This window comes from Vulpes vulpes, chromosome 2, assembly GCF_048418805.1.
Source record: "Vulpes vulpes isolate BD-2025 chromosome 2, VulVul3, whole genome shotgun sequence".
NCBI lineage: Eukaryota > Metazoa > Chordata > Mammalia > Carnivora > Canidae > Vulpes > Vulpes vulpes.
In genome coordinates, this window is record NC_132781.1 from 77,614,923 (window position 1) to 77,629,206 (window position 14,284).

Genomic DNA, 14,284 nt, shown 5'->3' on the forward strand with positions numbered 1-14,284 from the left:
TTTCTTTTTAAAAATTTTCAGGCAAGTGAAGAGTAGCTGCAGCCATTCACATTTTTCCAGCCAGCTAGGAGAAGGCCAGAAAGCAGTGGTCTGCCTGCCAACAGGGCCCAGGCTGAGCATGAATCAGGTTCCCCTGACATCTGGAGCCAGGTCCAGCCTGGGAAGCGATGTAAACTATTTTTAACAATGCGGGAGGGGAGAGGAAGCACTGGTTCCGACAGCTCTCATTGGCTACTCTTTTAAAAGGGCTTGGAAGTTTACCCATTTGGCAATGAGAAGTGAATGGAACTTGGAAGTGCAGCAATGGAAAATATTCTTGTGTCCCGAGCTTTGCAAAACAAGCACATTCTTTTTTAACAGATTGTACCTTTCACTTAAGAACCTCGCAAGCATTCTGAGCATATCAGTGATTTCTAAAATAATTTCCGTGGCAGCCCAACACTCTTTTTGCATTGACTAATGGGAGGGCTCAGGCCCAATAACACAAAACCACAAGACGCGTCAACGTCAGACCCAGGCCCAATAACACAAAAACCACAAGACACGTCAATGTCAGACCCCTTCCTCGCTCGAGTCTGGGATCAGACGAGAACCTGGAAGGGCCACCCCCACCCCCTCAGAAGAGGGGTGGTCCATCTGCTATGGGCATCAGCTAGGCTCCCTGAAGTTTATAAATCAATGCAACCCTGCCACATGTTCATCTGTTTTGAAAAACCAGACAGACCTTCCTCCAAACATTCAATAGAAACACCCAACACTCTTGTCAGAAAAATAGAACCTCAAATTGTCTACTTCCCAGTTTCTATCACGAAGTAGATATTAACAAAGCTAAAAGCAAGGGCTACTGAACTCATAGATACCAAAGACTTACATAATTAAAATCTTAAGAATAGTATCAGAAACCAACATAAGGCAGCCATCTTTTTATTTTGCCAATAAGGGCACTGAGGGGGGAAAAAAATCAATGATCACCACACTTCCATTGAAAAAAAAAAAAAAAAAGACATGTTAACACCGAAAAAGGAAGATAATTATATCAGGGTAAACAATCCTTTAAAAGGATTACATTGAAAATATGAAAATACACTGCATTATTAGGTCTTTATTCTTTTTCCTCTTTTCAATTCACAGGCCACAAACTTCTGAAAACATGTCACAGACCCAGTTGTGCAGACATGAATTCAGGGACCACGGCCTGGCAGTCCTGCTCAGCATGCCCGTCCTGCTCAGCATGCCCGCTCACCTTCCTCTGAGTGTATTTTTTTTTAAAGGAGGCTCCATGCCAAGAATGGAGCCCAACATGGGGCTTAAACTCAGGACCCTGAGATCGAGACCTGGGCTGAGATCAAGAGTCAGATGCTTAACTGATGGAGCTACCCAGGCGCCCCTTCCTCTGAGTATTTTAGATATAGGTTCCCACCACTGTCTGAAAGTAGAGCATTCCTATAAAACCCTTTGTAAGCCAAAATGATGTAAAGCAAGGAAAGCAATTACTATTGGGGAAAAAAAATCCTTCTGGGACTTCTTTCATGAGTGAAAACCAGTACTTATGTAGGTGTTTCCTAAAAGCAGAGTGGCATAAACCAAACTTCCAGGTAGCAGGGGAAATCTGTATCATATTAAACCCCTGGAAGATGCAAAGAGTGGACACTGACGTTTTTACCTAACATAGATTTCTTCTTGTACGAGGCTGGACGATCATACAGCGATCTCTGGATGTCCGAGTACTTAGAAACCTCTTTCCTTTCCAGCATGGGGACATACTGTGTGGTGTCAGCTTGCTTCATGTCCATGTAGTCACCGTTGTTTTCAAAAGATAAAATAACGTAACTGTAAAAAACAGAAGAAGAAACCCGATTCAGGGCGCCCCTCTGGAGTGGCCATTTCACATTCAGTAGACGACGACCGGGTGCCCACAGTGTCCAAGGCGGTGCGGTAGGTATGGTGGCAGCAGGGGGTGAGCAAAGGCACAACCAAGGGGTGCCTTTCACGTGGGGTAGTCGAGCTGAGATGAGCATTAACCAATAATCACAGAAATACAGGGCTCATCTCAACTCAGGTGGGCCTTCCTTATTCTTGCTCTGCTTTTCAATTCACAGGCCACAAACCTGGGCCACAGGACCACACGGCTTGGGCAGACATTTCCTGCTACTCAATAAACTTAGGGCCAGTTTGGCAGTGTCCATCGAGTAATTCAATATAAAGTGGACTTGTACTTTCTGATCCTACAGAACTTTATATCCACGCAGACCTTCACAGCCACATATAGGTTCCTGCCGTTGGGACTATCACCGCTGGCCTGATTTATAGGCCCAGGCTCAGCAAAGACCAGAATCTCAAACTTGGAGATCCTCAGACAGTTTCTCACAAGATAGCAGCACTGGGGCATCCCTGGCCAGAGCCGCATTTTGCAGGTCTTAAGTGGACCACGTTTTAACAGCAAAATGGCCCCCAGGATGATTCCAACTCTTGCTTCTACTCCAACCTCTCAGCAAGCGCCGCACACCGCCCCCCCCCTCCCCCGCCATGATATCTGATCCAAAACACCTGCAGACAGGTATGAACTGGTGGTGTCAGGGGATGACGGGCAGGGTGGCTAGATGCTAAATCTTGCTGCCTACTGGCCCTGGATCTGCAGACATGGGTTCCACCAGGACATGGGTGCTCTCCACTGGTGAGGCTTGTAAGCCAATGATTCGCAGCAACGTGTCCCCCTGCACCCACCTCCGTGTGCTGTCATCAGCAGGGTTCAATCCAAAAATGTCCAACTCTTTCTTTGGCTTCTCCGGGTGGCGGCTCAGGAAGCTATCCCTATTCTTATGCAAATAGTTGACCAAATCCCCATAGAAGCAGTACTCGGTGATGATGTAAATGGGGCCTGTGGGAACCAAAACCAGTGAAGAAATGGGTATGAGAATCAAGAACAGAAAAGCCATGAAATGCTATGTTTGCACCGGCAGGAGATGTTGCTCAAAAACAAGGAGCTTCCATCAATTCAGCAGCATCCGGGCAACTCCGTTCAAGGGACTTATATTTGCTGGCATGTTTGGAGGTTGAGAGTAAGAATTTTAAAGAGCGTGGACAGTCCTCACAACGATAGGTCTTCTATAAAAATCCTCACTCCCAGTCAGGAAGCCTACCTGACTTGGTACAGGCTCCCAGCAAGTTCACAATGTTTAAATGCGGCCCCAGGTGAGTCATTATCTTCAGTTCCGACATGAGAGCTTGTTTTTCACTGGATCTGGCTGTGGCTGTTGAAGAAATAAATCACGCATCAGTTCAAGTGATTTCTTTCCCAGAAAAAGCCAATAACATGGCTCACCCTCTGAATGGGTATCATTTTATTTACCAAGAGTCCAAAAGCGAAACACACAGTGACTTGGTCTAGGCTCTAATAACGAACGCCTAGTCTTCAGGGTAAAAAGAAGTTGCCAAAAAATGACAACTCTTCGTGTTCCAACATACAGGCCGCAAAAAAGAATCGAAATAATCCAACTGAGAGAAGAGTCTAAATCCACCTAAAACCTAGAATCGAAAGAACCAAGATGTGGTCCTCAACTTGGCATTTACTGGCCGTGTGATTTTGAGCAATTCACTCTACTAACCTCTGTTTTCTTTCTTTTTTTTTTAATAATAAATTTTTTTTTATTGGTGTTCAATTTGCCAACATACAGAATAACACCCAGTGCTCATAACCTCTGTTTTCAAAAAAAATCCCGGGGACGGGGGTTGGGGCACTTACGTTTCAGCATCTTCACGGCGACTTTCATGACCGGCTGGGAGCGGCTTAATCCATAGGCAGTTCCTTCAACCACTTTCCCAAATGCACCAGATCCCAGGATCCGACCTGTGAGCGATCAGAGCCATTAACACAGGCAGACAGTGGTGTCCCCTCGGTTTTATTGACCACAGCCAGCACTGGCGGGGACACAGCGGGGCTGTTCTCCCAGAATGGAGTAAGCCTAATAACTCCTCCAAGTCATCATGTCAAGAACCAGAACTGAGCCCACAGGGAAGGAAATTAGGACAATTGCTTTTGTCAAATATCATTTGCAAGTGGGAAGGAAAACCCTGGCAGGGGTAAGGAGGGTGCATCCCTCCCTGGTGTGAGCTGTCTCCCAGCTCAAGCGCCAGGCCGCACTGCAGGCTCCCAGGCACTTGCTTCCTGTGGTTCTCACCCCAAACCCCCTGCTTCTCTGCCCTTCAGTTCTCCACATGCAAGCAGAGGCATCTTTTGCATCAAGAAGTCCTTATCCACTGGAAATGCTGTGGTATTGGAGACATCCCGGATTCCAAGGAGTGATGAAGGGAGCCCCGGGCCGGTGTCCTTGCTGCACGCTTGTCGGAAGGACCAGCAACACCAAAGGCTAACTGCGCCCTGGGGAGCACACGCTTTGCTCCCAGCTGGAAGCCACAGAAGGAAGTGGAAGCTGTTGACCCCACTTCAGATAGTTCACAATGTCAAAGGGATGTTTCCCAGCTTATCAGTCTCACCAGGCCGAGGCAAGCCGGGGAACGACTCAGCTCCTAAGGGGCTAGCGGCCAGCACTGCCTCGGAGTGCATGTGTGCACTGCGGGAAGCTCTACCTGCGAAGGTGCTGCTGCCCTAGCAGCTCGGCACACAGGAGCCCAGAGACACACAAATGCTGCTTAGCCCATTAGGGATTCGCCCCCCCACATCTTCCCACTTTAGGTTCCTCATCCCTTTTTATAAAATCAGGGGTGGTGGTAAGGGTGGGACTGGTGAGGGGGGTGAGAGATACAAGTAGTTGAAATTGGAAGTAGCTAGGACATCTTGCCAGTTTATGTAACTCTTTAAGACCTAACCTTGGAATGAGACAAGTGGATAATTAAACTGGCATCCTCCAAAGGACACACCGTTGGCATATGCCCAGTGACACAACCCCTAGCTCTTTCGTTTGTCTTTTTAAAAAAATTTTTTTTAATTTAAATTCAATTTAGTTAACATATAGCGTATTATTAGCTTCAGAGGTACAGTTCAAGGATTCATCAGTTGCATACAACACCCCAGACTCATTACATCACGCACCCTGCTTAATGCCCATCACCCAGTTACCCCCTGCCCCAGCCACCTCTCCTCCAGTGACCCTCAGTTTGTTTCCTAGAGTTAAAAGTCTCTTACGGTTTGCCTCCCTCTCTATGTTCGCCTTATTTTATTTTCCCTACGTTCATCTGTTTGGGGTCTTTGTCCTGTTTTCATTCATTCAGAATGTGATTTTTAAAAAAATTCCTTGGACTCATGTACTGAGTCTCCACCCAAGATTGAAATATTTTAAAAGTTTGTGATAAGTTGGCCGGATATTATTTTTACATGTCTTGCTTTGAAAAGTACCTGTATTTTTATATTCTAAGTATACGTATTTTAAGAAGCATCTAATACATCCTCAGAATGCACTGGATTAAAATACCATTTGTGGCTGTCGTCATTCCGTTCCTTTTGAGTCACAGAAATTCATCTCATCAATTTGTGTCACTCCCAAAGCAAAGCCATTTCAATGAGTATCTTTGGCAGGACCTACTCACATTCTCTTCTCTTACAAAATTTTCCTTAATCTTAATGGAAAGGTTATGGAACGAGATTTTTTTTTTTAAAGATTTTATTTATTTATTTATTTATTTATTTATTTATTTATTTATTTATTTGAGAGAGAGCACGAGGGGGAGAGGGGCAGTGGGACAAGTAGGTTGAGGGTGGAGCCTGACGCGGGGCTCGATCCCAGGACCCCAAGATCATGACCTGAGTCGAAATCAGACGTTTAACCGACTGAGCCGCCCAAGCACCCCTGAAACGAGATTTTTTTTAAAAAACCACTGCAGTGATGCAATTAACTCCGTTTCAAGACAGAAAAATATTTCTGAAAGCCAATTTCTATTGCCTAGCTCTTAACCAAACACAAGCTCAGATCCCTTATTCCTGCACAAGGTTATAAAAAGTAAAGTTATGTACAAATCAAAGGGGAGTCTTGGGAGATCACCCCAGTAGGCGCTTACCAAGCACAAGTCCATCTCTTGGAAACTCCCATCTTGAGTCATAAGGCAGCTGCATCGGGTCCACGTAAATATATTCATGTCCATCAGGGCTGATGGATTCAATGACCCTCCAACGAATTTCATACCTCGGTTTCTATAAATGACCAGGACAGGTAACTGGTGAATTATCAAAGCCCAGATGCACCAAAGCTTGACCGCAGCAAAGTGACCAGACAGTCGCATCGACACATTCATTCAGCACAGAATTACTGAGCGCCTTCTCTCTGCCCAAGCACTGAACTGGGTTGCTTGCTCTTCTTCTTCTTATTGGCCTCGAAGATTTTTAGTTCTTTGAGGAAAAGACCTACCTGTTTCCAAATGACAACCAGGACGATAAGTGAGATGATCACAATCACCAATAGCACCAGGACTGCAGCTGCCACCGTGAGTTCAGAACGCAGCGCTGAGGGAGAAAGAGGCCTGATGAGGAATTTGCTCAGACATGCAGGAGGCCCAGAAGGCCACGTAGTTGTGTCTGGGCCGGAGATCTCTCACTGCTGGTGGAAAAGCAGCAAGGCTGCCTGGCTTGTTTTAAAGATGGGCAATTCTACCTCTCAATCATCTACATACGCGAAACTACGCCAGCTCTTTCCTTAGAAGAGAAAGGGACAAAACTCAATCAGGGGAATGCAATACTGGCCCTAAAGGTGCTGCAACATTAACCTTCTAGACAGAACGTGGACTGGAATGTAAAGATTGATAAAGGAGGTTGAGAGCCACAGGGGTTCAGTTTATTTTGAAAGGTTGCATTTTGTTTATATTACTTTGGGCTTCATTAATTTTTTTTAAAGAAGCCAACCTGTCTCGACAGTTGTAAAGAGCAACAAGGCCGAAGATCCTCCTTCCCCATCATCCATCCCCACTCTCACACTAAAGAGACTGAGTAGCTATCCTGTTAGACAAGCAAAATGCCTAGGATGCCTGTGCAAGGTGCAGCTCGGGGTCAGAATCTGAAAGAAAGGGCTCCCACGTGGATGCCCCGAGAAGGCCCTTCAAGAGCATTCAGAGCCAAGTTTCTGCCTCTGGGATCCCATCTGGGATTCAAGGTTCTGCCTGAAGGAGGAAGGCTTGGCCTATGGCTAGGAGCAACTCACTGGGAGCCACCAGCTTCAGCTCTCGGCTCTCGGCCCCAAGGAGATTCTTGGCCAGACATCGAACGGCGATGGTCTCCTCCACTCTGGTGAAGGTCACCCGGCCCTCCACAGTATTCCTGTCTCGGGGGTGAACCTCCGTGATAATGTTTGAGATATTGTTGGCCAAAATCGCCCAGGAGGTTTCATTATTACATCTGGAGAGAAAGAGGACAGAAATATAGAGCCAGTTATCGGGATAACGGAGGTGAGCGAAGCAGTGGGAATCATCTATGGTGGCAAGCAGTTCTGACCTTGCCTACATCTTGGGGGTGCTACAGGTTGACTTTCTATGCATATTAACATTGAAACCTGCTTGTACACACTCCATAGAGCATAACCTGTATGTAGATAATTCAAAGTTAATGGTTTATGAAGCAGGCAAGGTAGAAATAATTCAATCAAATATAACTGCCAATGCCAAGCCTTGAACCCATGAGCAAACTGAACAGATCCGCTTCAAGAATGTTTAACTATCCCAAGCTCCCACCCCTTGGAAAAGCCTGGCTCCCTCCTTTTCTCCCCACCTGCACTGTCTGTCGAGAGCCCCTAGGGTGTCACTAAGGTTGGAGTGATCCCCTGGCTGAGTTACGAGACCTAGACTCCAGCTCCCGTCAAGATCTAGGTCTGGTCCTTCAGCCCCAAGAAAGGGAAGGTCTAGGACTCTCAGCCTCCAGGAGAAACAACTGAGGCTTCTGAACACAGGGGTGGAAGCATGAGCGTGTCACTCAAGTGCCCACCAGAGAAGGTTGAAAAATGGGGGGTAAAGGAGGACTGGTGAGTTAACTCCCTCCTAACAGCAGGTAGGCAAGTGAGACAAGGGGTCACGTGGGCAATATTGTCATTTATGTTCACATACCAGTCTCGCTACCAAATAAAGCTCACTGCATAAGAAATATAAGGTCAAGTGGGCCAGGGTAGTGAAAATCCTCTTATAGCTGTAGTCCTTTGAATCTTGCAAGAGCCATGGACCTTCTCCTTGCAACTCTTCATGACCACACAAGTGCTCATGCACACATACCATGCACGCATGCACAGCAGGCCCATGTTTAGAACCCTCGCCCGTAGTTTATGAGACTTTGGCCCCATAAGAATCACAAATACAAAAGAAGGGCCAGCAAAAGAAAGAAAATGCACTTGAAGTTCTTTGTACCAAGGAAGAAACATTCTGACCACGAATGAAAAAGAAAACTCTCGTTTCCGTACTTCTTAATATCCTTGCAAATCATCCACTCGATATCAGGAAGAGGTGTCCCTTCAGCGATGCATCTCACGGTCTGTCCCCCAGTAGAGCCGTGGTGGTCATCGACCAAGTCCAGAATAGACGAGGGAACTGTCAGAGGTGAAAGAAATCAGAACTGAAGGGTCTGTGTCCCAGAACTCCTGTGAACTACAAGCTCAGAACGTGTCCACGTAGCATTCGGACCTTCCGAGCAAGTAATCTCCCCAGGAGGGGTCGAGAGCAATTATGTGCATAATAATAATGCTCCAGTTTGGGCAGACCCACTTGGTTAAGAGCATTTTCACAGTTTCAGTGTTTAGGGATTTGTATCCTGTGGTGTTCTAAATCTGGAGCGAGAAAAGCAAAAAGCCCCTGTGGTTATTTGGCTTGAAAGGCAAGGAGGCTCTTAAAATTGTATTGCAGCTTGGGGTTCAACTAATGGATTCAGCTAGAGTATAATCTAAAGCAGCATTTACCAAAGTGCATCTGCGGAATGCGACTAGGTTTTAAAGATTTTTTTTTAAATCCATGATCAAATAAGTTAGAAATATGCTAATACTTGTATCACACAGATTTACTGTGAGGGTCAAATGGGTCCACCTAACACAGTCCCGGGAGCATGGTGGGTACCCAGGGAACAGGTGCTGGACCTGAATGCAGACAGACTGGGGCACTCGTTCCTGGTAAGGGTAAGGGCTGCTGCCCAAAGCCTATGAGGGAAGCTAAGGAAAAAAGGCCAAAACTCTCTGGAACAACCTAAGGTCATCTGGACCAAAAAACCATCACTTTACTCTTCCAAGAACTGGAGGTGCCAGACTGAGAAGCAGGTGGTGTTGTAACCTAGGAATTCCCCAGACTGCTTCAGAGCAACCTGGAACTTCCCAGAATGATGTGAATTTATTAACAAAGTTCTCCCTGATGCGTGACATCGACACCCACTGCTTCTCCCCATAAAGTGTTGGTTTTCTCTCCAAGCCCTGGGAGAAAAGTGCCAGGCTCTCCTTGGGGGACACTCCTTCACTTCATCACCGAGCTGACATTACCTTTATACTCCCTTACACACCTTGAGTTAAGAGTTCGAAAGTATAGCTCTTGACGTCATCCTCATTTTGAACGACGATAGTGTAATGGCCACTGTCCTCCTCCTTAGCACGGATCAGCTTTAATTTGCTTCGATACCTGAAAAGAACAGGGCTTTGTTTCAGCAAGTCATAGCCCAAGGGATGCCAATCGTTCAAGCTGTTACTGTGTTCACTTTAAATTTTGTTTTTTTTTAATTGTTTTTGTAAAAAGTAGAAACACCTTTTTCTTGTCCATACCATCACTTTTCTGAGATTTTCAATGCACTTTCTACATGTTGAAGGTCTGACTTGTAAACATTTAATTCTTTTTTTTTTTAAGAATTTATTTATTCATGAGAGACACAGGCAGAGGGAGAAGCAGGCTCCTCACAGGGAGCCCGACGTGGGACTCGATCCCAGGACCCAGGATCATGCCCTGAGCCGAAAGCAGAGGCTCAACCGCTGAGCCCCCCCACCAGGCGTCCCTAAATACTTAATTCTTAAACAGAAGACCAGACATCTCAAGACGAGACAGCTTATGTGGCCAGAACAGCAATCAGTCCTAGTAAGGACTGACTTCTGAATGAAAGTAGACACATCTCACCAACTTTCCTTTAAAAAAAAAAAAAAAAACAACTTGGTTTTTCCCTTTTTAAAAATACTTGTTTCCCCTAAATATAAATATGCACCATTTAGGTGGTTCAGCCAAAGGATGGGACACCATTGTTAGAAAGAATGAAGACACAGTCTACAAACTGACACGGAGAAGTCGCCAGGATGTTAACATTCCTACTTGTTGGTACTTGCTTAAAGAAATTCTGGAAGGTTTCAGAAGAATCTAATGAAACTAATAAAAGTATTTCCCTCCACCTGAGGAGGCAAGGAGATTGGGGTAAACGGTGGCAGGAATCGAGCGAGGCTTCTTACAACACACCCTCTTGATGCTTAAATATTTATAAAGCATAAGATTCCATCACCTATTAAAAATAAATAAATTAGGGCACCTGGGTGGCTCGGTCGGTTAAGCGTCTGCCCTCAGCTCAGGTCATGATCTCAGGGTCCTGGGATCAAGTCCTGCATCAGCTCCCTACTCAGGGGGAAGTCTGCTTCTCCCTCTCCCTCTCCTCCCTGCTCATGATCTCTCTCTTGCTCTTTCTCTCTCTCAGTCTCAAATAAATAAGACCTTTTTTAAAAAAAATAAAATAAATTAGAAAAATCTATTTCTTCATACTTTATTAAATCTCCCCTAAAGATTTCTTCCATGGATTATACATGGCATTTGGCTCTGGGTGTTTGTGTGGGTCCACCAATAAGGTATTTGCCCATTTGATTGCCCTTCTTTATAAAAAAAAAAAAATCATCATAGCGCGGAAAAGCAATGGGATGGAAGGGAAGAGCTTGGGCGTGACTGCATTTCTCCACGCCTCAGCTTTCTTATATCTCGCGTGGGATAACCAAATGCAATAGCACAGTGTCCTTTTCAGAATTAACTAAATGAAATTATAAGTGTGAAAGCATTTTGGGTTTTTTGGGGGTTTTTTATGTTGTTTATTTATTTATTTATTTTTTACTTACAAATTTATTTTTTTATTGGTGTTCAATTTGCCAACATATAGAATAACACCCAGTGCTCATCCCATCAAGTGGCCCCCTCAGTGCCCGTCACCCAGTCACCCCCACCCCGCCCCCCACCTCCCCTTCCACCACCCCTAGTTCATTTCCCAGAGTTAGGAGTCTTCATGTTCTGTCTCCCTTTCTGATATTTCCTACTCATTTTTTCTCCTTTCCCCTTTATTCCCTTTCACTAATTTTTATATTCCCCAAATGAATGAGACCATATATTTGTCCTTCTCCGGTTGACTTCTGTGAAAGCATTTTGAAGGCTCAAAAGTACCCTGAAAATGTAGAGTCTTCTAGCCCAACATGCCAGGTACCGGCCTGTGTAATGAGAGGGCAGGGGGCTGCTTTCTCCTCTGCTGCACCACACTGGACGTGCTTCAGGCCCGGGCTTTCTTAGCCAGTCCCCACAGACACCCTCGGCTACTGGTCACCAAACGACCCTCTGCCATTCATTGTCTACACTTGCTCAGCCAAGAAAACTGGCAGATCCAGTAGTTCTAAGCTTCAAGAAGCCACATCCACTTGTCCGTCATATTCATCCTTATGTTCCCTGTCCCACAATGGCAACTAGAAGAATCTGTGCTAGAGGAACTCGTGAATCACCTGCCCAGGCAGCTCTCCAGAACCTCTCAGCTGGCGAGCTTCATCTTGTCATTACTGTTGATTATGGCTTGCGTACGGGGCTCACACAAGCATCCGAAGTGTTAGCTGGGCCAGGATTACCCCATTCCTCTCTGGCCTCACAGCCTAACTGTAAGTTTGGCACTGCCCACCTCTTTGCACACCTTCATCTCGTGTCTTCAGAAAAGCCTTCCAGATTCAGAACCCGACGCCTTTTATACTGCTCTTCTACAGAGACTATAAAATTCCATTTTCTCAGATACTACTTCAACTACACACAGGACTTAGTTCAGAAAGAAGCAAGCAAATCCCAAGGTTAAGTGAGCTGATGAGAGAGGCTCTGTCCCTCTTTCCTGAAAGCGAGAAGGAGAGGACTGACACGTGTCTCTCTGGGACGGTTTCTGATGAGGCGCAGGCCCGGAGAACTTAGCCGCTCAAGATGCACCCTCTGCTCTGGGATTCTAATCAGAGCTTAAAACTGCAAGAGACCTCGAAATATTATCTGGTCCAATTCCTTACCTTCGAAGGACATATGGTATTATTAACCCCACATTACAGATGAGGAGACTGAGGCCGAGGTGACTTACATCAAACCTAGTTAAGAGATGAGAGCTGCAGATGGTCTCATGAGAGGAAGGGGAACCAGACTATTCATTGTGCATTTTCTCCAAACCACATCCATCTAACCAGATGCTACTCTTCTTTCCTGTGGACGCCTCACGGGGGCAAATGTGTTGTGAATTAAACCGATGAGGTTGTGTTTCACGTAGGCTTATGCGATAATCGCCTTGGAACTGGGGTCACCATACATGTGTACTTGCCATACAGATAGTGGATGTCATGGCCTCTATTCAGTCCAAGTGGGTCCAATTTTACTTTCTTTCCTCCACCCCTTCCTGGATGCAGGAAACTGTCTCTCACTGGGAACAGAGCTCTTTAGTTCTTTCTTCTTATTCTATCGTGAAATAGTTATCAACATGGTATTACATGGCAACGTTACCATTAAAGGTACCTGACTTCAAGTATCCCCTGTGTCAGATTGCTCATTTTCTAGATTGATTCTTGGCCTGTGCTGTAAGACATGCATAAACCTCAGTCCACCTAGAGAGACCCAGTAAAAAGGAAAGGCACACTTGAGAAGGGTGTCTTTTTTTTTTACCTTATTTCCTGAGTCCTTTCTATGTCAGTGGTGATCTCCGTGAGATTTTCAATCAGAGTCAGGTTGTCCTTCAGCCAGGATATCCTGGGAGGTGGGTAGGCCTGCACGTCCACCACAAAATGCTTGACTTCGTGTAGGTCAACAGCTTCCAACTGGCTGAAGTTGGGTTTGATTTCAATGAACCCTTTCTCTGTACGGGGAAGAGTTTCCATTAAGTAATGATGGCCACACAGTGGATCCCGAGCAGCAGGGACGACTGACATTTTAGAAAGCAGAATGTACCATGGACAGAAATGGTGACTTTCTTCATCTCTTTGACCTCCTTGGTGGCCTGGCGGGCAGCACATTCATAATCTCCACTATCTTTCACCGTGGCCTCGGGGACCGTCAGAGTGTACACCAATTTGATGGACGGGACCTTTATTTCCTCCAACATGGTGATGCCTTTGCCTTTCTACAGCAGAAGGGGAGGAAAACCAACTTGAAAAAGCTAGCTCCTAAAAGCAAAAGCTCACATAAACTGTGGACTGTGGGTGGGGATGAGGTGCCAATATATGTTCCTAGATTGTAATGTCCCCAGCCCCACCCCAGGGGCTGTTGATAATGCATGCACAGGGCAGAGGCTAATGGGAAATCTCTGTACTGGCCACTCAATTTCTCTACGAACCTAAAAGTGCTCTAAAAAAAAAAAAAAATCTGGGGGAAGCGGTTTAGAGCCACCTTCAGCCCAGGGAGTGATCCTGGAGACCCAGGATCAAGTCCCACATCAGGCTCCCTGTGTGGAGCCTGCTTCTCCCTCTGCCTGTGTCTCTGCCTCTCTCTCTGTGTCTCTCATGAATAAATAAATAAAATCTTTAAAATAAATTTTTTAAAAATCTAATTTTAAAAAAATTTTAAGCTAACTCCTTAGAAAATCATGTTTTAAAAGGATATTCGATGACATAATAAGGTGTTTGTGCTATACTGCCAAAGGAAAAAGGATGTGACAAAGTACTATTTAAAAGTATGATACCTATTAATGGTCACATTTATTTTGTATACAAAGTGTTGAAAGGATTTATCTTCCTGGAATATTAACGGTGATGTCCTAGGAAGTGACTTTTCCTCTGTTTCTTTAAATTTGATAACATTAGGACAATAAACCTGCATTATTTTTGTCATCTGATGGAAACTTTGTTTTATAAAACAATACTTCGATTATATATTTTGGGGGCCAAATAGCATATACTGTGGTTTGGGGGGAAAATGTCTATCTCCAATAAATGAGAAGAAATGCTTATGTTTTAAGGCTTAAGGGCAATCAAATATGAACAATAAGACCAAACTGCCTCATATTTCAGGGAAGATGTGCACACGTCGGACTATGAATGTCTCTTCAATGCATGAGGTCTATAAGGTGCATATATAAGAACCTTTCTAT

General features: G+C 45.2%; 1 protein-coding gene across 4 annotated transcripts in view; it reads right to left on the minus strand.

The window, feature by feature from the left end:
* Positions 1 to 14,284, minus strand: part of PDGFRA (platelet derived growth factor receptor alpha) — a 46,363-nt gene that overhangs the window by 14,662 nt on the left and 17,417 nt on the right. For all 4 annotated transcript variants that reach the window (XM_026016512.2, XM_026016513.2, XM_026016511.2 and 1 more), the window contains exons 6-16: positions 13,147 to 13,318; positions 12,865 to 13,054; positions 9,467 to 9,582; positions 8,388 to 8,514; positions 7,146 to 7,339; positions 6,360 to 6,454; positions 6,013 to 6,145; positions 3,743 to 3,847; positions 3,141 to 3,251; positions 2,725 to 2,878; positions 1,664 to 1,830 (exon numbers count right to left, since the gene is read on the minus strand). In XM_026016512.2, the coding sequence (XP_025872297.2) occupies positions 1,664 to 1,830; positions 2,725 to 2,878; positions 3,141 to 3,251; positions 3,743 to 3,847; positions 6,013 to 6,145; positions 6,360 to 6,454; positions 7,146 to 7,339; positions 8,388 to 8,514; positions 9,467 to 9,582; positions 12,865 to 13,054; positions 13,147 to 13,318 (1,564 nt within the window). The remainder of the gene's footprint in view (positions 1 to 1,663; positions 1,831 to 2,724; positions 2,879 to 3,140; positions 3,252 to 3,742; positions 3,848 to 6,012; positions 6,146 to 6,359; positions 6,455 to 7,145; positions 7,340 to 8,387; positions 8,515 to 9,466; positions 9,583 to 12,864; positions 13,055 to 13,146; positions 13,319 to 14,284) is intronic.